Source organism: Salvelinus fontinalis, chromosome 29 (assembly GCF_029448725.1).
Source record: "Salvelinus fontinalis isolate EN_2023a chromosome 29, ASM2944872v1, whole genome shotgun sequence".
In the NCBI taxonomy this organism is placed as follows: Eukaryota; Metazoa; Chordata; class Actinopteri; order Salmoniformes; family Salmonidae; genus Salvelinus; species Salvelinus fontinalis.
Window position 1 is genome coordinate 19,256,897 of NC_074693.1, and position 24,118 is coordinate 19,281,014.

The 24,118-nt window shown below is 49.8% G+C and overlaps 1 protein-coding gene across 1 annotated transcript; it reads right to left on the reverse strand.

The window, feature by feature from the left end:
- Window positions 1–116: 116 nt before the first annotated feature.
- On the reverse strand, window positions 117–24,118 carry LOC129827558 (serine/arginine repetitive matrix protein 2-like). The gene is made up of 5 exons (XM_055888511.1): window positions 23,731–24,118; window positions 10,042–12,566; window positions 8,821–9,049; window positions 2,152–2,403; window positions 117–618 (listed from the first exon to the last, which is right to left on the reverse strand). The coding sequence occupies exons 2-5, from the start codon at window positions 12,334–12,336 to the stop codon at window positions 458–460; spliced, it is 2,937 nt and encodes a 978-aa protein (XP_055744486.1). The 5' UTR covers window positions 12,337–12,566; window positions 23,731–24,118; the 3' UTR covers window positions 117–457.

The following is a 24,118-nucleotide window of genomic DNA, read 5'->3' on the forward strand; positions in this document are numbered from 1 at the left end:
ATAGAGGACAGGGGCTACTGATGGGAAGTTAGCTAAACACATTTATAAGGTGTTTGAGCAGTACACATCTTATCAGGCACCTGGATAAGATGCATGTTCAATCTAATAAACCTGTGCATAAGTTTGTTTTAACAGTGTCCATCAGCACCCTGTTGACAAATCTAAACAAAAGATTCAAGTCCGCATTTTGGTTCACTAATCTATTTCCTAATCACCCAAATTTCGCTTCCCAGGCATTTGATAGCAGATGTTGTGAATCTAGAGAGGCTCCATCTAATTTGCGCTGCATTATGGGATTTTAGGTGATACACAAAACAGACTAACAACTAATCTGATTAGAATTTGAGAGATTGAGGGATTTAGAAAAATACAAACTGAGGAGAACAAAAACAATTTAACTTCAGGAAGGAAATAAAACTAAATCTTGGGGGAAAACAGCCAATAGAAGAGCTGTTCGTCACTCGTTGGTTTTGTGGATAACTACAGTATGTCTGTATGAGAATCCCATCTCACCAGGTCCTATGTTACTCCCTGGGTGTGAGAGGAGTCTAGCTTTTAACACTGTGGTCTTGCATGAGGCTGGTCTTCCCACAGACACCTGGGCTACTCCTGCAGAAACTGTAGGGCAGATAACACAGTCAAATAGTTAAGACACACTTCCTCAGTATTCAGACACTCGACATCTAAACTTGATGTGATTTAGCGTCTTAGGAATGGAACATTTAAATGTAATTTCTATCATTTACAAATGTAGGAGGGAGCTTGGTACCATACTTCAGAATTCTATAAAACAGCTCCACCTTATTTGCAGCAACAGAAGAGTACAGAGTGTACTAAAGAGATGGGCCATGGACTGAGAATGGATAGTTGCCTTAAAATGAAATCATTTAATATAATTATTCCAGGGCTCTAGAAAACAAAGCCAATGCAGACAGACAATCAATTCTAAATCTCGTCTGACTTACTCTTCCATAGCCGTATTCTAGTCTTCCCGTTAAAAGCAGCTAACAAAGGGATGATACAGAAGCGATAGGATCCAATGAGCAGACATGTCAGCAGAGTGAGGTCACAGTGGGAGCCTGCAGCACTGCCTTGTGGGATCAATGAGGAATTGTTGAAAACCTGAGTAGAAAATTCAGTCCAAGTGCAGCTCCGCAGTCCCCCGTAACCAGACATTGGGAAGATGGAAAGATCGGAAACACAAAACCAGAAAGCAACAGAAATGTCTAAATATTCCTCCGTGGTATTTCTGTGGTGTGCGCTCTTCCCCCTTTAGGCATCACTGTGACTGAACTACAGTGGAACAGACCCAGTCTCCTAGACAACCATGTGTGGGGGACCCCAGTCTGGAAAACAAATCTGCTTAGCCAATCAGGTCGCAGTATGCTGAAGATGCTGAAAGGGAAAAAGCCCATTGTCTAATAGGGTTAGCTCCCTCTCCCTCCCACTGTACAGCTCAACAGTCAGACATTCCAAGGAATGCTTGTTAAGACACAATCAATGTTCTTATTAGAACCATGCACAGTTGAACCATACAAGATGGGAATGTTGCCAATTTATTTCATTCACTTGACTGTATAGGATTCATTCTCCTTACAGACTAGCTCTGATGTTCATCTCAGACTTCTCAGAGGGTTAGAGCTGGACCATCATCCAAGAACATAACTCAAAAATAATACCCATCCGAAAAAGGATATATTATTCTCAGACACTGCTGAACCTACTGAGGCTTATTATAGACTTTCCTTTGCAGTATGTGATTTAATGTAGAAACAGAACACAGGAACAATCACAAGATGAAAAAAATGGGTCTCCAGCAGGCTTATGTGAAGGCTTAAAGCCAAGGAGATGTACGTTTTAGCACAGCCCAGTCAGTAGCCTCTTAATGTGGGTCACCATGTACAGTCCACTGCTCACCCGCCTCGCCCCACCCTTCCCTGTAACCAGATGTGTCTTTAGAAATCAACCTGACAGAACCAGACGGACCCTGGAGAGCAACAACCTTGATAAAGACTCTTTCCCAGATTCTTGCTGTGAACAAGAATGTGTTCAGTCAATTGACCTCGTAAAATAAGGCTTTAAAAATAGTTATTTTTATTCAACTAGAACAAAACAATATCAGAGTATGATTTCCCTAGTTGAGCTTCTCACCTTGTGCATTTCCTGTGCTGCCACTGTGCTCATTGTGTACACTGGCCTTGGAAGGGATGCTCTTGGAGACACCCTGGGACTTGTAGGGCAGTCTGGAGGAGGAGGCAGCAGTTGAGGGCTGGCTGGAGCCCACAGCCAGGGTGTGACCAGAGGCCTGGGGGAGTCTGGAACCAGTCACTGGGGGCTTAGTGCTGCCGTTGGCTGAGGAGGTTCCAACAGGCAGTCCCTCTGTTGTCTGGGACCTCTGATGACCTATATGACAGATATCAGCATTGAGACACAGAAATCAGAGGCATAAGTGTAAATAAAGAAATCCTGCAGAGAGTAACCAAATATTCTGCTCCAACATGTTTTCATAAGGCTGCACCACAATACACAAACAACATTTCAACTGAACTCAGTGCCCCAGTCCTTGTGTTCAGTAGTCCATCTGGTAACTGGTCAGAGATCAGCTGTTATGAGCCATGGTCAAGGCAGAGCTGACTTTTGTTTATGCCAGATCAGAGCACTGGTGGAAATATAATAATTGCCCTAAACAGGTTGTATAGCAGACAGACAGGCTTGGCCTAGCTCCACATCAGGCCTGTTACGCCACCCAATACCCCTCTGATGGAGTTACATAAGCAGGTTACATGAATGACTGGTGTCAAATAAGAGCACAAAGCTGGGAGACAAATTGTGTGGCACCTATCCTCATGGTTACTCATTTTTCTGCACCTTCACCATAAACAGCACCAGGAGTCCCTTTACCACATACAGAGCAGAGCCTGAAACACCACTACAGATCTACTAGGCTCCTGTAAGGGAGTTGGTTTCACAGACATTGTGTTCTGTGGCTTTCACAGCAGCGCTGAGCTTTAAAAACCTCCCTTTCCTTCCTCTGCTTGTTCTAGTAGCACAGCTGGCTTCCCATCAGAGGGAGAATCCCACCTCTCTCCTCTTACCCTGGGACTGTCTCTACGCTCTCCCTTCATGCTGCTTATAGGAGCGGTAGAGTGTGGGGGTGGGGTGTTTATCTCTGGGTCCTGAGCTGAGCAGGGGAGCTACGTGACATCTGTATCCATGTTATTCCTGTGGGGTCAAGGCACAAGCTCTGGTCATCAGCAACAGGAAAGGTTGCCCTCTCATGGTGAGATTGTCAGCAGCATACCACCCTGCATACCACTACTGGCTTGCTTCTGAAGCTAAGCAGGGTTGGTCCTGGTCAGTCCCTGGATGGGAGACCAGATGCTGCTGGAAGTGGTGTTGGAAGGGCCAGTAGGAGGCACTCTTTCCTCTGGTCTAAAAAAAAAATATCCCAATGCCCCAGGGCAGTGATTGGGGACACTGCCCTGTGTAGGGTGCCGTCTTTCGGATGGGACGTTAAACGGGTGTCCTGACTCTCTGAGGTCATTAAAGATCCCATGGCACTTATCGTAAGAGTAGGGGTGTTAACCCCGGTGTCCTGGCTAAATTCCCAATCTGGCCCTCAAACCATCATGGTCACCTAATAATCCCCAGTTTACAATTGGCTCATTCATCCCCCTCCTCTCCCCTGTAACTATTCCCCAGGTCGTTGCTGCAAATGAGAACGTGTTCTCAGTCAACTTACCTGGTAAAATAACGGTAAAATAAAAAATAAATAAAAATTGTGCACTGCAACCAGACTGACTACCACTGAAGCATGACCATTTAGAGGAGTCTGTTGAAGATTGAACAAGGCCCTTTACTGTTGCAGTAAAGTCAGCCACTGTATCATAGGGGAAAAAAGTATTATTTACCTCAAATCTGAAAATCCACAATAGAAGCTAGCCAGAAGCTAACCTGAAGCTAGCCAGACGCTAACCAGACGCTAGCCAGTTTACTGGCTAACGTTAGTATTTCAGCTAACCACGGTTTGTGGTCATCAGCTATTCCTTTAGCTCGTTAATCTATCGCCACTTTTGTACAACGCGACTCAGACCAGAACATACCGGACCGGTTTTTCTTCATATCCCCGGATTTCAACCGCAAGCTCTAGACATTTACACCTTGATTCGCAGCTAGCTAGCTGCTACCCGTGTGTCTATTGGCTTACATCGATCCCGGAGAAAACATCAATTATTCCGGAGCTAGCCAGCTGAAGAGTTCCATCAGCCACTCCTGGGCTACAATCACCTATACGGACCCGTTTTACTGCCAATGCGGAGCCCCACCGGGCCTTCACGACTGACTACCGACGTTATCTGCCCGAGGAAGTTATCCAACTGGACGCTGAACGCTCATCTGGGGCCCGCTAATCGTTAGCTGTCTTATCGGCTGCTATCTGAATAAGTTTATCGGACAATTTTTTTCTTGGGTCACTATAACTATATCTATTTTGCCAATTGGATTGATCCCCTCTACCACACGGAACACCACTAATCTACCTACGGAAACGCACGAGGCGGCTAAAAACAGACCTCCATCCTATGCTAGCTTGCTACCGATAGCCCGGCTAGCTGTCTGAATCGCCGTGACCCCAACCAACCTCTACTCACTGGACCCTTACGATCACTCGACTAAACATGCCTCTCCTTAATGTCAATATGCCCTGTCCATTGCTGTTCTGGTTAGTGTTTATTGGCTTATTTCACTGTAGAGCCTCTAGCCCTGCTCACTATACCTTATCCAACCTTTCAGTTCCACCACCCACATATGCGATGACATCACCTGGTTTCAATGATGTTTCTAGAGACAATATCTCTCTCATCATCACTCAATACCCTAGGTTTACCTCCACTGTATTCACATCCTACCATACCTTTGTCTGTACATTATTCCTTGAAGCTATTTTATCACCCCCAGAAACTTCCTTTTACTCTCTCCTCATAGCTTTTAGCCGTACCAATTCTCATAGCTTTTAGCCGTACCCTTATCCTACTCCTCCTCTGTTCCTCTGGTGATGTAGAGGTGAATCCAGGCCCTGCAGTGCCTAGCTCCACTCCTAATCCCCAGGCGCTTTCTTTTGATGACTTCTGTAACCGTAATAGCCTTGGTTTCATGCATGTTAACATTAGAAGCCTCCTCCCTAAGTTTGTTTTATTCACTGCTTTAGCACACTCTGCCAACCCGGATGTTTTAGCCGTGTCTGAATCCTGGCTTAGGAAGACCACCAAAAATGCTAACATTTTCATCCCTAACTACAACATTTTCAGACAAGATAGAACGACCAAAGGGGGCGGTGTTGCAATCTACTGCAAAGATAGTAGGACAGAACTCCGCAGGCTATCCAGGTCTGTTCCCAAACAATTTGAACTTCTACTTTTAAAAATCCACCTCTCTAAAAACAAGTCTCTCACCGTTGCCGCCTGCTATAGACCACCCTCTGCCCCCAGCTGTGCTCTGGACACCATATGTGAACTGATTGCCCCCCATCTATCTTCAGAGCTCGTGCAGCTAGGCGACCTAAACTGGAACATGCTTAACACCCCAGCCATCCTACAATCTAAGCTTGATGCCCTCAATCTCACACAAATTATCAATGAACCTACCAGGTACCACCCCAAAGCCGTAAACACGGGCACCCTCATAGATATCATACTAACCAACTTGCCCTCAAAATACACCTCTGCTGTTTTCAACCAAGATCTCAGCGATCACTGCCTCATTGCCTGCATCCGTAATGGGTCAGTGGTCAAACGACCTCCACTCATCACTGTCAAACGCTCCCTGAAACACTTCAGTGAGCAGGCCTTTCTAATCGACCTGGCTGGGGTATCCTAGAAGGATATTGATCTCATCCCGTCAGTAGAGGATGCCTGGTTATTTTTTTTAAATGCCTTCCTTACAATCTTAAATAAGCATGCCCCATTCAAGAAATTTAGAACCAGGAACAGATATAGCCCTTGGTTCTCTCCAGACCTGACTGCCCTTAACCAACACAAGAACATCCTATGGCGTTCTGCATTAGCATCGAACAGCCCCCGTAATATGCAACTTTTCAGGGAAGCTAGAAACCAATATACACAAGCAGTTAGAAACGCCAAGGCTAGCTTTTTCAAGCAGAAATTTGCTTCCTGCAACACAAACCCCAAAAAGTTCTGGGACACTGTAAAGTCCATGGAGAATAAGAACATCTCCTCCCAGCTGCCCACTGCACTGTCAACACCGACAACACTGTCAACACCGACAAATCCACTATAATTGAGAATTTCAATACGCATTTTTCTACGGCTGGCCATGCTTTCCACCTGGCTACCCCTACCCCGGTCAACAGCACTGCACCCCCCGCAGCTACTCGCCCAAGCCTTCCCCATTTCTCCTTCTCCCAAATCCAGTCAGCTGATGTTCTGAAAGAGCTGCAGAATCTGGACCCCTACAAATCAACCAGGCTAGATAATCTGGACCCTTTCTTTCTAAAATTATCTGCTGAAATTGTTGCCACCCCTATTACTAGCCTGTTCAACCTCTCTTTCGTGTCATCTGAGATTCCCAAAGATTGGAAAGCAGCTGCGGTCATCCCCCTCTTCAAAGGGGGGTGACACTTGACACAAACCTATATCTATCCTACACTGCCTTTCTAAGGTTTTCGAAAGCCAAGTCAACAAACAGATTACCGACCATTTCGAATCCCACCATACCTTCTCCGCTATGCAATCTGGTTTCAGAGCTGGTCATGGGTGCACCTCAGCCACGCTCAAGGTCCTAAACGATATCTTAACCGCCATCGATAAGAAACAATACTGTGCAGCCGTATTCATTGACCTGGCCAAGGCTTTCGACTGTCAATCACCACATCCTCATCGGCAGACTCGACAGCCTTGGTTTCTAAAATGATTGCTTCGCCTGGTTCACCAACTAATTATCTGATAGAGTTCAGTGTGTCAAATCGGAGGGTCTGTTGTCCAGGCCTCTGGCAGTCTCTATGGGGGTGCCACAGGGTTCAATTCTTGGACCGACTCTCTTCTCTGTATACATCAATGATTAACAACCCTCCAGACGAGCTTCAATGCCATACAACTCTCCTTCCGTGGCCTCCAATTGCTCTTAAATACAAGTAAAACTAAATGCATGCTCTTCAACCGATCGCTGCCTGCACCTTCCCGCCCGTCCAACATCACTACTCTGGACGGCTCTGACTTAGAATATGTGGACAACTACAAATACCTAGGTGTCTGGTTAGACTGTAAACTCTCCTTCCAGACTCACATCAAACATCTCCAATCCAAAGTTAAATCTAGAATTGGCTTCCTATTCTTGCAACAAAGCAACCCTCGACTTCGGTGATGTCATTTACAAAATAGCCTCCAATACCCTACTCAATAAATTGGATGCAGTCTATCACAGTGCCATCCGTTTTGTCACCAAAGCCCCATATACTACCCACCACTGCGACCTGTACACTCTCGTTGGCTGGCCCTCGCTTCATACTCGTCGCCAAACCCACTGGCTCCAGGTCATCTACAAGACCCTGCTAGGTAAAGTCCCCCCTTATCTCAGCTCGCTGGTCACCATAGCAGCACCCACCTGTAGCACGCGCTCCAGCAGGTATATCTCTCTGGTCACCCCCAAAACCAATTCTTCCTTTGGCCGCCTCTCCTTCCAGTTCTCTGCTGCCAACGACTGGAACGAACTACAAAAATCTCTGAAACTGGAAACACTTATCTCCCTCACTAGCTTTAAACACCAGCTGTCAGAGCAGCTCATAGATTACTGCACCTGTACATAGCCCATCTATAATTTAGCCCAAACAACTACCTCTTTCCCTACTGTATTTATTTATTTATTTTGCTCCTTTGCACCTCATTATTTCTATCTCTACTTTGCACATTCTTTCACTGCAAATCAACCATTCCAGTGTTTTACTTGCTATATTGTATTTACTTCGCCACCATGGCCTTTTTTTGCCTTTTACCTCCCTTATCTCACCTCACTTGCTGACATTGTATATAGACGTATTTTTCTACTGTATTATTGACTGTATGTTTGTTTTTACTCCATGTGTAACTCTGTTGTTGTATGTGTCGAACTGCTTTGCTTTATCTTGGCCCGGTCGCAATTGGAAATGAGAACGTGTTCTCGACTTTCCTACCTGGTTAAATTAAAAAAATAATGAGGGTATTTAGAATCCATTTCCCTCCTAAACTGAAGGACAGGTAGCGATGCTAGGGTGGACGTGATGGGCAATGAGACCGATGAGTACATGATGTGAGGGCTACTAGGATGACACTTTTGAATCAGATGTATCACTAGTGAAACTCTGATCACTTAAAACGCATAATGGAATCATCTGTATGAGCGGAGTCCATGCAACAGAAACACCGAGCAGCTGCAGAATATTACACTTCTAGGGTAAAGTATCAGTTACATAAACCACCACGCAGTCCACTGGTGCTTATACACACTGCTAGACATACAGACCTGAGTAAACGATAACAGGATAGCTCACTGTTTACATTACAGAGGAAATGCCTAGGAAATCATTAGGCCGATGCTTATTCAAAGGCAGACAGTCTGAATTATAAAAAAAGGTATTCACTCTGTACCGCAGCCAATGTTGACACTATCCCCTGGGTGAGATTTGTCACTTTTACTCTGTGTGAGAGAGATCAAAGCACTACCGCAAAAGCTCAGTGTCAATCTAGTCTTACAGAACCCTCAGAGCAGCAAAGGTTTTACACATTGTATTCTAACATGAACTTAACTCTGTCTGTTGGAGAATGCTCTTACCTGCTGTGGTGCTCTGTTTGGCCCGTGGCGAACACATCCCGCCGGAGGCACTGCTGCAGACATCTCTTCCCTGCCTCTGCCTAGATACTGGAGGGAGAGCCTGAGGGGCTGAGGCTGGGGCTCCTCTGGCTCTGTTGAGGGATGGCCGTGCTCCAAATCTACTCTTAATCCTGTCACAGGCAGCTCCTACTGCTGCCGTTGCTCCCACCGCAGTCTTAGAGGAGGCCGTCTGCAACAAGAGCAACCCGTCACTCCCAGAGTCCCACTCAACAGGCCCAGACAGCGCTTTCCCGCTCCTCACACAATCTAGTACACCGTGCGGACATAAACAGAGAGACCCAACTCACTGGGAACTAATACAAACACGTCGCAGGCAACAGAACCAAGCTGCTAGTGTAGTTTACCCCCTGGGATTCAGGCCAGTCCCGGCCACCTCTCTCGCTCCCCGTTTTCCCCCTCTAAAATCACTCACCGAGCACATGGCGTGTGTTTCCTAGACTCGAGCTGAGCAGCAGTATTGCCTCTTCTCTCCGAGGGATAATTAAAACAGAGATTTAAAGTACTAGATTTCCATGTAAAAAGCCTGCCTTTTTAGATGAAAACTCCTCATAATGAGGCCTTGGAAAACCTGGACGTCTGTGGTCTACTTAATAATATCCCAGATCTGCATAATGAAGAAAAACAATCACTTTCAAAACGATCACATGGACCTTTACAAGTCCCATTCATCTACAATGTAGGAAGATTAAACAAAGCAGTGGATTATATTCTGCGGCTATTCTAATGAAAAGTATATTTTCTGCACATTTCATCATACTTGGATTTGATTAAACAGGCCAAAAGGATTTATTCTACGTTATGTTTAGGGCACAAGTCATTTGCATTTACTTACTTACTATGAAAAGCCAACTGAAAATTATTCATGATTATTATTTGACCATGCTTGTCACTTATGAACATTTTGAACATCTTGGCATAGTTCTGTTATAATCTCCACCCGGCACAGCCAGAAGAGGACTGGCCACCCCTCATAGCCTGGTTCCTCTCTAGGTTTCTTCCTAGGTTTTGGCCTTTCTAGGGAGTTTTTCCTAGCCACCGTGCTTCTACACCTGCATTGCTTGCTGTTTGGGGTTTTAGGCTGGGTTTCTGTACAGCACTTCGAGATATTAGCTGATGTACGAAGGGCTATATAAAATAAACTTGATTGATTGATTGACTTACCACAAGGCAGGTTTTCTTCATCTCCTTGCTGCTTTGCTCTTCTGCTTCCTTCCTGGTCTCAGGCGGTTTGTTGTGGGCACTGCCAGTGCGGTTGTGGCTGGCTGGTCTGGCCTGGCTCTGTCCCAGGTGGACGTAGGCCTTGGGGATGATGAAGCTAGCTGAGCCGCTAGGGGAGGCTCTGGACTCCCTGTGTGGTGTAGATGTAGTGGAGGAACTCTCAGACCAGCAGCGGGACCGCCGTGCTGACACTGGTGCCTGATTGGATGGTGAGGAGGCTGAGGAGACAGAGCCAGGTCTCTTCCTCTGTGGCACTTCCTCCTTGTTGCCAGCCTTGCCAGTACTGTCCAGGGCTGGTGCAGGGTCTGCTCGCTGTTCTGTGGAGGGTGACTCTGTGGGAGATGGGAAACAGGTCTGGTTTCCAGGCAGCACTGGAGCGGGTCCTCCTCCACAGTTAGAAGCCACATGCTCGGCCTCTGAGCTGACACGACTAGTGGCCTGACTGCTGGGTACTGGTGGGACATTATCAAATGCAGCAGAGACAGAATCACACAGGGATGCTCGACACTCTGCCTCCTCAGTCAAACTAAGAGCAAGTGGACCAATGTGAGACCCAGCAGCCAAAGAGAGGTCTTGGTCATCTGCCTGGATAAATGTCATTCCCAGGAAATCAGGCATTGCATTCTCGGCCCCAGCAGCCCTCGGGCGGCCATCTTCCACTGTGGCTAGTTTACTAGGAGTGTTTCTCATTGGAGTGTTCCTGTTCACTTGAGATGGTTTACGACAGGGCTGGTTGACTGGTTTATTCTTTGCGGGTCCAGGGCTTCCCAATATCAACGGATGAGCTGGTCTCGACATGATCTTGGGTCTCACTCTGCTGAAATCCGGCTTGGGAAACTTTTTGATTTCTGCTTTGCTAATTCTGTTTGCTGATGGGGGAAGCCTGGCGACCAAACGGTGTTTTGGGGATGCGAGCCTTGGGGCCGCCCCTCGCTGGTCGATAGCCGTCTGGACCACAGGGCTACCAGTGTGACTTCGTTCCCCAGTGCAGGGTGACTCCGTTAGGGAGGGCAAGTCCAGGGGTTTGTTCCCAGCACACTGCACTGGTGTGGAGGTCTGGGCACGGCCGTCAAGGTCCAGCTCCTCTGAGGCTGGCAGCATGAAGGTCCTGCCCTCGGTGGATCCTCCACTGAAATAGGTATCCGAGCTGGCCCGTCTGCTGGGGGCTGGAGAAGCACCTCCACATGCAGCAGATGGGGTTGGCTCACACAGAAAGGTGGCCTGGTGTACACCCTCTGCCTCACAGGGATCCACATCCACAGGAGACCGAGGCGGTGCAAGGCAGCCACCCTCAGGAGGGAGATCCTGGTCGTCTGACTGGATAAAGGTCGTGCCCCAGCACTGAGGGCCTGGGTTGTCCTTTACTTTGAGGGTGTCAGTGGGTCTGTTCTCCAGGAGGCCGTCACAGACGTAGGGCAGGGTGGTGGTGGTGGACATTGACAGCAGGCCATGGCCCAGGTCAGCAGGCAGGGCAGGGGAGCCATGGGCAGAGGAACTGGTGGACAGCTCCACCAAAGACAGAGACACAGTGAGAGTGTCAGCCTCTTCCAGACAGAAGCTGTTCCACCTCATCACCATCTCCCCTGAGCCGTTGGAGCAGTTGTTCTCACTGGAGCCACGGAGCGACACAGAGCTGGAGCTCTCTTCCCCCTCAGGAGAGGCCAATTCAGGAGAGGCCAATTCAGGAGAGGCAGCAACACTCATGTCACCAGACGATGTAGTACTCCTCCAGTCACTCTGGTTTTCACCATGGTGCCCCTGCAGGCTGGTGATCACCAGAGTGATATTCCCGTTCCAGTTGTCCAGGCTGGTGTTCACACAGCTGGAGACAGATGTTTGGACAGGTTCCAACATGTCCCCCTCACCAGGTACAGTCACTGCAGGTGAGAGGACAGCGCAGGTGCTATTCTCTGGAAATGTGATGAGGTCAAGGGAGCTATTCTCTGGAGGTGAGCCACGTTTGAGGTTACCGTTTATGGGTGTGTTAGTTGTGAATGTGCTATTGAGGGGTACATTTCTTAGGTGGTCTGTGTGGTGGTTGGCCGGGGACGGGGAGCCCTCAATCAGGCAACACTCTATGTCCACGTCAGGGGCACTGGAGGAGTCTCCATCACTCAGGCTCCTCAGAGAGTCCAGGGAGGAGGTCCCGAGACAGGCCACTGAGTTACCGTTACAGTCCCCTGGCCCTGAGGAGAGGGCCAGCTGCGAGGGTCTACACTTTGTCTTCACACTGGACATGTTGGCAGGCTTTTGTTATGTTTCAGCACAGCTGTGTTTGAGTTTACTGCATACCCAATGATTTATATCAAGTTAAGTTTTCAAAGCACCTCAAAATGAATAGCCATTTACTTCCATGGGATTCAAATGACTTGATTGGGCAGCAACTTTTTGAAGTATGGCACACAGCTACAACTATGCCTTCACAGTTGATCCAGGAGAATGTCTGAGAATCACCATCAGGAACAGATCTGTACAAGTAAAAAGGATAAAATGGTGAGATGACTTATGGAGTCAAAGGGGAATATCCTACAGGATTATGTGATAAAAAACACCAAGCAAATTGAACTTTGCATAAACCTAATATTCTCTGTACTTGTGTAACGGTCTGATCGCCGTGAAAATTACACAGATGTCGTCAAATGCCATCAGATGACATTTTGGGCTGACGGCTCTAAAAACATTAAAAGAAAACCGATATCCCTGGACTAAACACCACACACAGCACATTGGTGACAGATAGAAGTGGCATTATTAAAAGGCTTTACTTTACAGGACTATAAGCCTGACATGAACATAGCACGCACACCCATCCTCATAGTTCAATACAAGCGGAAAAAAAACTCATTCTCATTAGGGGAAACTGGCATTATTCAACCACTGGCTGTTGGTCCCCATGTTTCCTAGCCAATCCAGTGTATTGCTGGAGAGGTAATACAGTACAGTTAAATCCAGTGTATTGCTGGAGAGGTAATACTGTACAGTTAAATCCAGTGTATTGCTGGAGAGGTAATACTGTACAGTTAAATCCAGTGAATTGCATTAGAAGTAATACTGTACAGTTCTGTACTCTGATACTTGACTGAATTGTTAATGGCTTCAGAAACAGTCATAAAAAATGTAAGCGTATAGCCCAACTGTCTGAAGCGTTGCCGATAACGCTGACACTGGACAACAACTGTCTGAAGCGTTGCCGATAACGCTGACACTGGACATCAACTGTCTGAAGCGTTGCCGGTAACGCTGACACTGGACATCAACTGTCTGAAGCGTTGCCGGTAACGCTGACACTGGACATCAACTGTCTGAAGCGTTGCCGATAACGCTGACACTGGACATCAACTGTCTGAAGCGTTGCCGATAACGCTGACACTGGACATCAACTGTCTGAAGCGTTGCCGGTAACGCTGACACTGGACATCAACTGTCTGAAGCGTTGCCGGTAACGCTGACACTGGACATCAACTGTCTGAAGCGTTGCCGGTAACGCTGACACTGGACATCAACTGTCTGAAGCGTTGCCGATAACGCTGACACTGGACATCAACTGTCTGAAGCGTTGCCGATAACGCTGACACTGGACATCAACTGTCTGAAGCGTTGCCGATAACGCTGACACTGGACATCAACTGTCTGAAGCGTTGCCGATAACGCTGACACTGGACATCAACTGTCTGAAGCGGTGCCGATAACGCTGACACTGGACATCAACTGTCTGAAGCGTTGCCGGTAACGCTGACACTGGACATCAACTGTCTGAAGCGTTGCCGGTAACGCTGACACTGGACATCAACTGTCTGAAGCGTTGCCGGTAACGCTGACACTGGACATCAACTGTCTGAAGCGTTGCCGGTAACGCTGACACTGGACATCAACTGTCTGAAGCGTTGCCGGTAACGCTGACACTGGACATCAACTGTCTGAAGCGTTGCCGGTAACGCTGACACTGGACATCAACTGTCTGAAGCGTTGCCGGTAACGCTGACACTGGACATCAACTGTCTGAAGCGTTGCCGGTAACGCTGACACTGGACATCAACTGTCTGAAGCGTTGCCGGTAACGCTGACACTGGACATCAACTGTCTGAAGCGTTGCCGGTAACGCTGACACTGGACATCAACTGTCTGAAGCGTTGCCGGTAACGCTGACACTGGACATCAACTGTCTGAAGCGTTGCCGGTAACGCTGACACTGGACATCAACTGTCTGAAGCGTTGCCGGTAACGCTGACACTGGACATCAACTGTCTGAAGCGTTGCCGGTAACGCTGACACTGGACATCAACTGTCTGAAGCGTTGCCGGTAACGCTGACACTGGACATCAACTGTCTGAAGCGTTGCCGGTAACGCTGACACTGGACATCAACTGTCTGAAGCGTTGCCGGTAACGCTGACACTGGACATCAACTGTCTGAAGCGTTGCCGGTAACGCTGACACTGGACATCAACTGTCTGAAGCGTTGCCGGTAACGCTGACACTGGACATCAACTGTCTGAAGCGTTGCCGGTAACGCTGACACTGGACATCAACTGTCTGAAGCGTTGCCGATAACGCTGACACTGGACATCAACTGTCTGAAGCGTTGCCGATAACGCTGACACTGGACATCAACTGTCTGAAGCGTTGCCGGTAACGCTGACACTGGACATCAACTGTCTGAAGCGTTGCCGGTAACGCTGACACTGGACATCAACTGTCTGAAGCGTTGCCGGTAACGCTGACACTGGACATCAACTGTCTGAAGCGTTGCCGGTAACGCTGACACTGGACATCAACTGTCTGAAGCGTTGCCGGTAACGCTGACACTGGACATCAACTGTCTGAAGCGTTGCCGGTAACGCTGACACTGGACATCAACTGTCTGAAGCGTTGCCGGTAACGCTGACACTGGACATCAACTGTCTGAAGCGTTGCCGGTAACGCTGACACTGGACATCAACTGTCTGAAGCGTTGCCGGTAACGCTGACACTGGACATCAACTGTCTGAAGCGTTGCCGGTAACGCTGACACTGGACATCAACTGTCTGAAGCGTTGCCGGTAACGCTGACACTGGACATCAACTGTCTGAAGTGTTGCCGATAACGCTGACACTGGACATCAACTGTCTGAAGTGTTGCCGATAACGCTGACACTGGACATCAACTGTCTGAAGCGTTGCCGGTAACGCTGACACTGGACATCAACTGTCTGAAGCGTTGCCGGTAACGCTGACACTGGACATCATGGCAGTGACACGACATTTTATTACCATAGTATAACATTACCCTTTGACCAAAATAACTAATAGACCCCAGCATGGGTACATTAGGGTTATAACAACCCCCCGATACCCTGAGGCGTGAGAGCCGGGTGGCCAGCGGGGAATGATGCATGAGCAGTCACAACCCTAATGTGGACCCATGCTGGGGTTGATGTTGGGAAACCAGCTCAGATGGGTTTGACACCATGACCACTAAACATCAACCTAAACAGGCCTCTTGTGTTTGTTTTAGGTCACTGGACTGGTAAGCCTCCAGTCCTAGCCCCTTCGTAGTGGTACTGCCCGCCCAGAAACATATCAATTCACCAACACTGTAAAGTTCCTGAACCAAGGTCAATAAATAAAAGACTTTGGTCATTTACAAGTAGTAAAAAGGGCTTCTTTGTGCAGTAGTTCACAGTCTGTTCCATTTACAATCAAAGGGTGTGTCCCAAATGGCAGCCTATTCCCTACATAATGGACTGCTTTTGACCAGAACCCTACTGTACGTGCCCTGTTCAAAAGTAATGCACTATTAAGGGAATAGGGTACGATTTGGGACACATTCCACAATCACAGTGATATCCTTGGGGATAGGGGATTTCAACATAAATCTGGATTGTTGGAAGAAAAGTTGTGCTGTGGCACTCCTGTCAAGTTCAGTAAGAGAGGGAAGGGATGGAGGGAGGAGGAAGGGGAAGCAAGGCCAAGCTACTTTCCCAGGAGGAACATCCAGAAAAGGGGAGAAAACACTTCTGGTATAATTAATTATAATTCTCTGTGGCACCAGTAAATGTACAGCATCTGGTGTTCCTCGGTTGTCAAAGGCCCTCAGAGTAGATTGGGGGGGGATAATAGACCCCTGGAGTGGAGGGGCGGGGGGAGAATAGACCCCTGGAGTGGAGGGGCGGGGGGAGAATAGACCCCTGGAGTGGAGGGGCGGGGGGAGAATAGACCCCTGGAGTGGAGGGGCGGGGGGAGAATAGACCCCTGGAGTGGAGGGGCGGGGGGAGAATAGACCCCTGGAGTAGAGGAGGGCAATAGACCCCTGGAGTAGAGGAGGGCAATAGACCCCTGGAGTAGAGGAGGGCAATAGACCCCTGGAGTAGAGGAGGGCAATAGACCCCTGGAGTAGAGGAGGGCAATAGACCCCTGGAGTAGAGGAGGGCAATAGACCCCTGGAGTAGAGGAGGGCAATAGACCCCTGGAGTAGAGGAGGGCAATAGACCCCTGGAGTAGAGGAGGGCAATAGACCCCTGGAGTAGAGGAGGGCAATAGACCCCTGGAGTAGAGGAGGGCAATAGACCCCTGGAGTAGAGGAGGGCAATAGACCCCTGGAGTAGAGGAGGGCAATAGACCCCTGGAGTAGAGGAGGGCAATAGACCCCTGGAGTAGAGGAGGGCAATAGACCCCTGGAGTAGAGGAGGGCAATAGACACCTGGAGTAGAGGAGGGCAATAGACACCTGGAGTAGAGGAGGGCAATAGACACCTGGAGTAGAGGGGCGGGGGGGGGAATACTAGACAACTGGAGTAGAGGGGCAGGGGGATAATAGACACCTGGCGTAGAGGGGCAGGGGGATAATAGACACCTGGCGTAGAGGGGCAGGGGGGATAATAGACACCTGGCGTAGAGGGGCAGAGGGATAATATACACCTGGCATAGAGGGGCAGGGGGAAAATAGACACCTGGCGTAGAGGGGCAGGGGGGATAATAGACACCTGGCGTAGAGGGGCAAGGGGATAATAGACACCTGGCGTAGAGGGGCAGGGGGATAATAGACACCTGGCGTAGAGGGGCAGGGGGGATAATAGACACCTGGCGTAGAGGGGCAGGGGGGTAATAGACACCTGGCGTAGAGGGGCAGGGGGGATAATAGACACCTGGCGTAGAGGGGCAGGGGGGATAATAGACACCTGGCGTAGAGGAGCAGGGGGGATAATAGACACCTGGCGTAGAGGGGCAGGGGGATAATAGACACCTGGCGTAGAGGGGCATGGGGATAATAGACACCTGGCGTAGAGGGGCATGGGGATAATAGACACCTGGCGTAGAGGGGCATGGGGATAATAGACACCTGGCGTAGAGGGGCAGGGGGATAATAGACACCTGGCGTAGAGGGGCAGAGGGATAATAGACACCTGGCGTAGAGGGGCAGAGGGATAATAGACACCTGGCGTAGAGGGGCAGGGGGATAATAGACACCTGGCGTAGAGGGGCAGAGGGATAATGACACCTGGCGTAGAGGGGCAGGGGGATAATAGACACCTGGCGTAGAGGGGCAGAGGGATAATGACACCTGGCGTAGAGGGGCAGGGGGATAATAGACACCTGGCGTAGAGGGGCAGGGGGGATAATAGACACCTGCAGTAGAGGAGGGCAATAGACACCTGGAGTAGAGGAGGGTAATAGACACCTGGAGTAGAGGAGGGTAATAGACACCTGGAGTAGAGGGGCGGGGGGGATACTAGACACCTGGAGTAGAGGGTAATAGACACCTGCAGTAGAGGAGGGTAATAGACACCTGCAGTAGAGGAGGGTAATAGACACCTGGAGTAGAGGAGGGCAATAGACACCTGGAGTAGAGGAGGGCAATAGACACCTGGAGTAGAGGGGCGGGGGGGATACTAGACAACTGGAGTAGAGGGGCGGGGGATAATAGACACCTGGAGTAGAGGGGCGGGGGGGGGGGGGTACTAGACAACTGGTGTAGAGGGGCAGGGGGATAATAGACACCTGGAGTAGTGGGACAGGGGGGATAATAGACACCTGGAGTAGAGGGGCAGGGGGATAATAGACACCTGACGTAGAGGGGCAGGTGGGATAATAGACACCTGGCGTAGAGGGGCAGGGGGGATAATAGACACCTGGCGTAGAGGGGCAGGGGGGATAATAGACACCTGGCGTAGAGGGGCAGGGGGATAATAGACACCTGGATTAGAGGGGCAGGGGGGGATACTAGACACCTGGCGTAGAGGGGCAGGGGGATAATAGACACCTGGCGTAGAGGGGCAGGGGGATAATAGACACCTGGCATAGAGGAGCAGAGGGATAATGACACCTGGCATAGAGGGGCAGAGGGATAATGACACCTGGCATAGAGGGGCAGGGGGATAATAGAAACCTGGTGTAGAGGGACAGGGGGATAATAGACACCTGGCGTAGAGGGGCAGGGGGATAATAGACACCTGGCGTAGAGGGGCAGGGGGGATAATAGACACCTGCAGTAGAGGAGGGCAATAGACACCTGGAGTAGAGGAGGGTAATAGACACCTGGAGTAGAGGAGGGTAATAGACACCTGGAGTAGAGGGGCGGGGGGGATACTAGACACCTGGAGTAGAGGGTAATAGACACCTGCAGTAGAGGAGGGTAATAGACACCTGCAGTAGAGGAGGGTAATAGACACCTGGAGTAGAGGAGGGCAATAGACACCTGGAGTAGAGGAGGGCAATAGACACCTGGAGTAGAGGGGCGGGGGGGATACTAGACAACTGGAGTAGAGGGGCGGGGGATAATAGACACCTGGAGTAGAGGGGCGGGGGGGGGGGGGTACTAGACACCTGGAGTAGTGGGACAGGGGGGATAATAGACACCTGGAGTAGAGGGGCAGGGGGATAATAGACACCTGACGTAGAGGGGCAGGTGGGATAATAGACACCTGGCGTATAGGGGCAGGGGGGATAATAGACACCTGGCGCAGAGGGGCAGGGGGGATAATAGACACCTGGCGTAGAGGGGCAGGGGGATAATAGACACCTGGCATAGAGGGGCAGGGGGATAATAGACACCTGGCATAGAGGGGCAGGGGGATAATAGACACCTGGCGTAGAGGGGCAGGGGGATAATGACACCTGGCGTAGAGGGGCAGAGGGATAATGACACCTGGCGTAGAGGGGCAGGGGGATAATAGACACCTGGCGTAGAGGGGCAGGGGGGATAATAGACACCTGGATTAGAGGGGCAGGGGGGATACTAGACACCTGGCGTAGAGGGGCAGGGGGATAATAGACACCTGGCATAGAGGAGCAGAGGGATAATGACACCTGGCATAGAGGGGCAGAGGGATAATGACACCTGGCATAGAGGGGCAGGAGGATAATAGACACCTGGCGTAGGGGGGCAGGGGGATAATAGACACCTGGCGTAGAGGGGCAGGGGGATAATAGACACCTGGCGTAGAGGGGCACGGGGATAATAGACACCTGGCATAGAGGAGCAGAGGGATAATGACACCTGGCATAGAGGGGCAGGGGGATAATAGACACCTGGCGTAGAGGGGCAGGGGGATAATAGACACCTGGCGTAGAGGGGCAGGGGGATAATAGACACCTGGTGTAGAGGGGCAGGGGTGATATACACCTGGAGTAGAGGGGCAGGGGGATAATAGACACCTGGCGTAGAGGGGCAGGGGGATAATAGACACCTGGCGTAGAGGGGCATGGGGATAATAGACACCTGGCGTAGAGGGGCATGGGGATAATAGACACCTGGCGTAGAGGGGCAGGGGGATAGACACCTGGCGTAGAGGGGCATGGGGATAATAGACACCTGGCGTAGAGGGGCAGGGGGGATAATAGACACCTGGCGTAGAGGGGCAGGGGGATAATAGACACCTGGCGTAGAGGGGCAGAGGGATAATGACACCTGGCGTAGAGGGGCAAGGGGATAACAGACACCTGGCGTAGAGGGGCAGGGGGATAGACACCTGGCGTAGAGGGGCAGGGGGATAATAGACACCTGGCGTAGAGGGGCAGGGGGGATAATAGACACCTGCAGTAGAGGAGGGCAATAGACACCTGGAGTAGAGGAGGGTAATAGACACCTGGAGTAGAGAAGGGTAATAGACACCTGGAGTAGAGGGGCGGGGGGGATACTAGACACCTGGAGTAGAGGGTAATAGACACCTGCAGTAGAGGAGGGTAATAGACACCTGCAGTAGAGGAGGGTAATAGACACCTGGAGTAGAGGAGGGCAATAGACACCTGGAGTAGAGGAGGGCAATAGACACCTGGAGTAGAGGGGCGGGGGGGATACTAGACAACTGGAGTAGAGGGGCGGGGGATAATAGACACCTGGAGTAGAGGGGCGGGGGGGGTACTAGACAACTGGTGTAGAGGGGCAGGGGGATAATAGACACCTGGAGTAGAGGGGCGGGGGGGATACTAGACAACTGGAGTAGAGGGGCGGGGGATAATAGACACCTGGAGTAGAGGGGCGGGGGGGGTACTAGACAACTGGAGTAGAGGGGCAGGGGGATAATAGACACCTGACGTAGAGGGGCAGGTGGGATAATAGACACCTGGCGTAGAGGGGCAGGGGGGATAATAGACACCTGGCGTAGAGGGGCAGGGGGGATAATAGACACCTGGCGTAGAGGGGCAGGGGGGATAATAGACACCTGGCGTAGAGGGGCAGGGGGGATAATAGACACCTGGCGTAGAGGGGCAGGGGGATAATAGACACCTGGCATAGAGGGGCAGGGGGATAATAGACACCTGGCGTAGAGGGGCAGGGGGATAATGACACCTGGCGTAGAGGGGCAGGGGGATAATGACACCTGGCGTAGAGGGGCAGGGGGATAATGACACCTGGCGTAGAGGGGCAGAGGGATAATGACACCTGGCGTAGAGGGGCAGGGGGATAATAGACACCTGGATTAGAGGGGCAGGGGGGATACTAGACACCTGGCGTAGAGGGGCAGGGGGGATAATAGACACATGGCGTAGAAGGGCAGGGGGATAATAGACACCTGGCGTAGAAGGGCAGGGGGATAATAGACACCTGGCGTAGAGGGGCAGGGGGATAATAGACACCTGGCATAGAGGAGCAGAGGGATAATGACACCTGGCATAGAGGGGCAGAGGGATAATGACACCTGGCATAGAGGGGCAGGGGGATAATAGAAACCTGGCGTAGGGGGGCAGGGGGATAATAGACACCTGGCGTAGAGGGGCAGGGGGATAATAGACACCTGGCGTAGAGGGGCAGGGGGATAATAGACACCTGGCATAGAGGAGCAGAGGGATAATGACACCTGGCATAGAGGGGCAGGGGGATAATAGACACCTGGCGCAGAGGGGCAGGGGGATAATAGACACCTGGCGTAGAGGGGCAGGGGGATAATAGACACCTGGCGTAGAGGGGCAGGGGGATAATAGACACCTGGCGTAGAGGGGCAGGGGGGATATACACCTGGCGTAGAGGGGCAGGGGGATAATAGACACCTGGCGTAGAGGGGCAGGGGGATAATAGACACCTGGTGTAGAGGGACAGGGGGATAATAGACACCTGGCGTAGAGGGGCAGGGGGATAATAGACACCTGGCGTAGAGGGGCAGGGAGATAATAGACACCTGGCATAGAGGAGCAGAGGGATAATGACACCTGGCATAGAGGGGCAGAGGGATAATGACACCTGGCATAGAGGGGCAGGGGGATAATAGAAACCTGGCGTAGGGGGGCAGGGGGATAATAGACACCTGGCGTAGAGGGGCAGGGGGATAATAGACACCTGGCGTAGAGGGGCAGGGGGATAATAGACACCTGGCATAGAGGAGCAGAGGGATAATGACACCTGGCGCAGAGGGGCAGGGGGATAATAGACACCTGGCGCAGAGGGGCAGGGGGATAATAGACACCTGGCGTAGAGGGGCAGGGGGATAATAGACACCTGGCGTAGAGGGGCAGGGGGATAATAGACACCTGGCGTAGAGGGGCAGGGGGGATATACACCTGGCGTAGAGGGGCAGGGGGATAATAGACACCTGGCGTAGAGGGGCAGGGGGATAATAGACACCTGGTGTAGAGGGACAGGGGGATAATAGACACCTGGCGTAGAGGGGCAGGGGGATAATAGACACCTGGCGTAGAGGGGCAGGGAGATAATAGACACCTGGCGGAGCTGTCAGATAGCTCCAGAGTTATATCTGGAGGCTGGGATGCTTCCTTTCTATAACTAAATCATAAGGCTTGACTATAATTACATCAGTGGTTTCTGTCATGGAGAAGCCATGACTAACATGCTGATCATTGTAATCACACAGCCACCTTTCTACCAAGGAAGACTGTCTACATCCCAAATGGCAACCTATTCCCTTTATAGTGCACTACTTTTTACAACGGCCCATAGGACTCTGGTCAAAAGTAGTGCACTATATAGGGACTAGGGTGCCATTTGGGACACATTGGTAATGGTGGCATATTGGCCTGTGTGGCGTTCAGGACCTTCTCACAAAAAACCCTATAACCACCAAGATATTCATTATCAGTGATACCGGCTAAATATTTAGATTTCGACAAGAAACAAACCATAATTAAATGTAATCATACGTTGTGCTTCAAAAGTTACTGGCACACAATTGCAGGAATTGGGGAAAAAAACCTTGATGTCAAATTCCAATTGAGAATAAGTATTGTAATTTTCCTAACTAAAGAAGGAGAGTCTTGTCTCCTGATTGAGACCGATCTGAACAAGGAAGGAATACAATTACAATAGAGTGGCATTGTAAAGTCACAGGCATTCCTCTGAAATGCTTAGGTTGTATGTTCAGCTCATATTGTGTCAATATATCAAACACGGTTTGATATATCGGATTCATTTATCACCACCCACTTTAGTTACTGACAGTTATCTGCACCTGTGGCTTGCTCTGTCATGCACAACATAATGTAGATTCAACTGTCATTTCTCAAATTTTGTCACAGGAAATTATTTTATTAATCAAAGCATTTTCATTGATAGGGTTCAATAGTCCAGAACTGAATGCAATGTTTGTTATTAAGGCTGAGCAACAACACACCTCTCTGTGACGGAATGAAAGGTTTCCTAGGGAACAGGCAGAATAGAGTGCTTAGTCATTTCCAGACTTCTCAAGCCAACACCAGCCACTTAAAGACATACAGCAAGACTCCCTGATCTAATGCAGGAGGGATATAAAAATATGTACATTGGACCTTGGCAAGCATTCTCATTTGGGAGATTGCTTTTATACCGGTAATCATTCACTCCAGGGATTTAAAGAGTGGGAAACTTTGGCTTGGTCTTAGTGCTAGTGTTTTATGTAAAGTACAACAGCAGACCAACCTGATATTAACTATAGCTCCACTATGTTTATTGTATAATACAACCACCAGACCTGGGTGAAATATGGCACAAAGCCACATATAGGAAAGATACACTATGCACGACAGCAACACTTAACGACAAAAACTAAAACTTGCATTTGTAGCTGTCCACTAAAACAAAACAACTTAGAGGAACTGAAATGATTTAATACTATACAAGATGGAGCACATCATGATCATCCATTGATATGCAATCCACTGACAAATACAGTATACTCATCTGAGATGCATGCATTAACAAAATCATTGATGAGAAAAAGCTGCCTTACCAGTCAGTTGGTGTTGTTGTGTATCCGTATCAAGCCACAGATCTCTCAGCTTACCCAGGTCCCTCTCTGAGACAATCCCATTAGTGCTTCCCACAGCACTAAAACCAACCAGTAGCCTTGTGTACGCCTCCTGTGGCTAGCACTAGCATTAACACTGCTGGGATGACAGCTCCCTTTACACAAACAGTACACACCCCCTCCCGGCGCTCAAACTCAGCCGTGCATCAGTAACACACAGCGAAAGAGAGGGACTTCTTCTCTGCGCAGCAAGCAGAATAGTCTGGTTTTATCCACCTCCTCCCTGTAGGAATGTGACTTAGTCCAACAGTAGCAGCCTGTCAGTCAGGCCCCTGGACAGTACGCAGACAGTACAACGTGCCAGTGCATG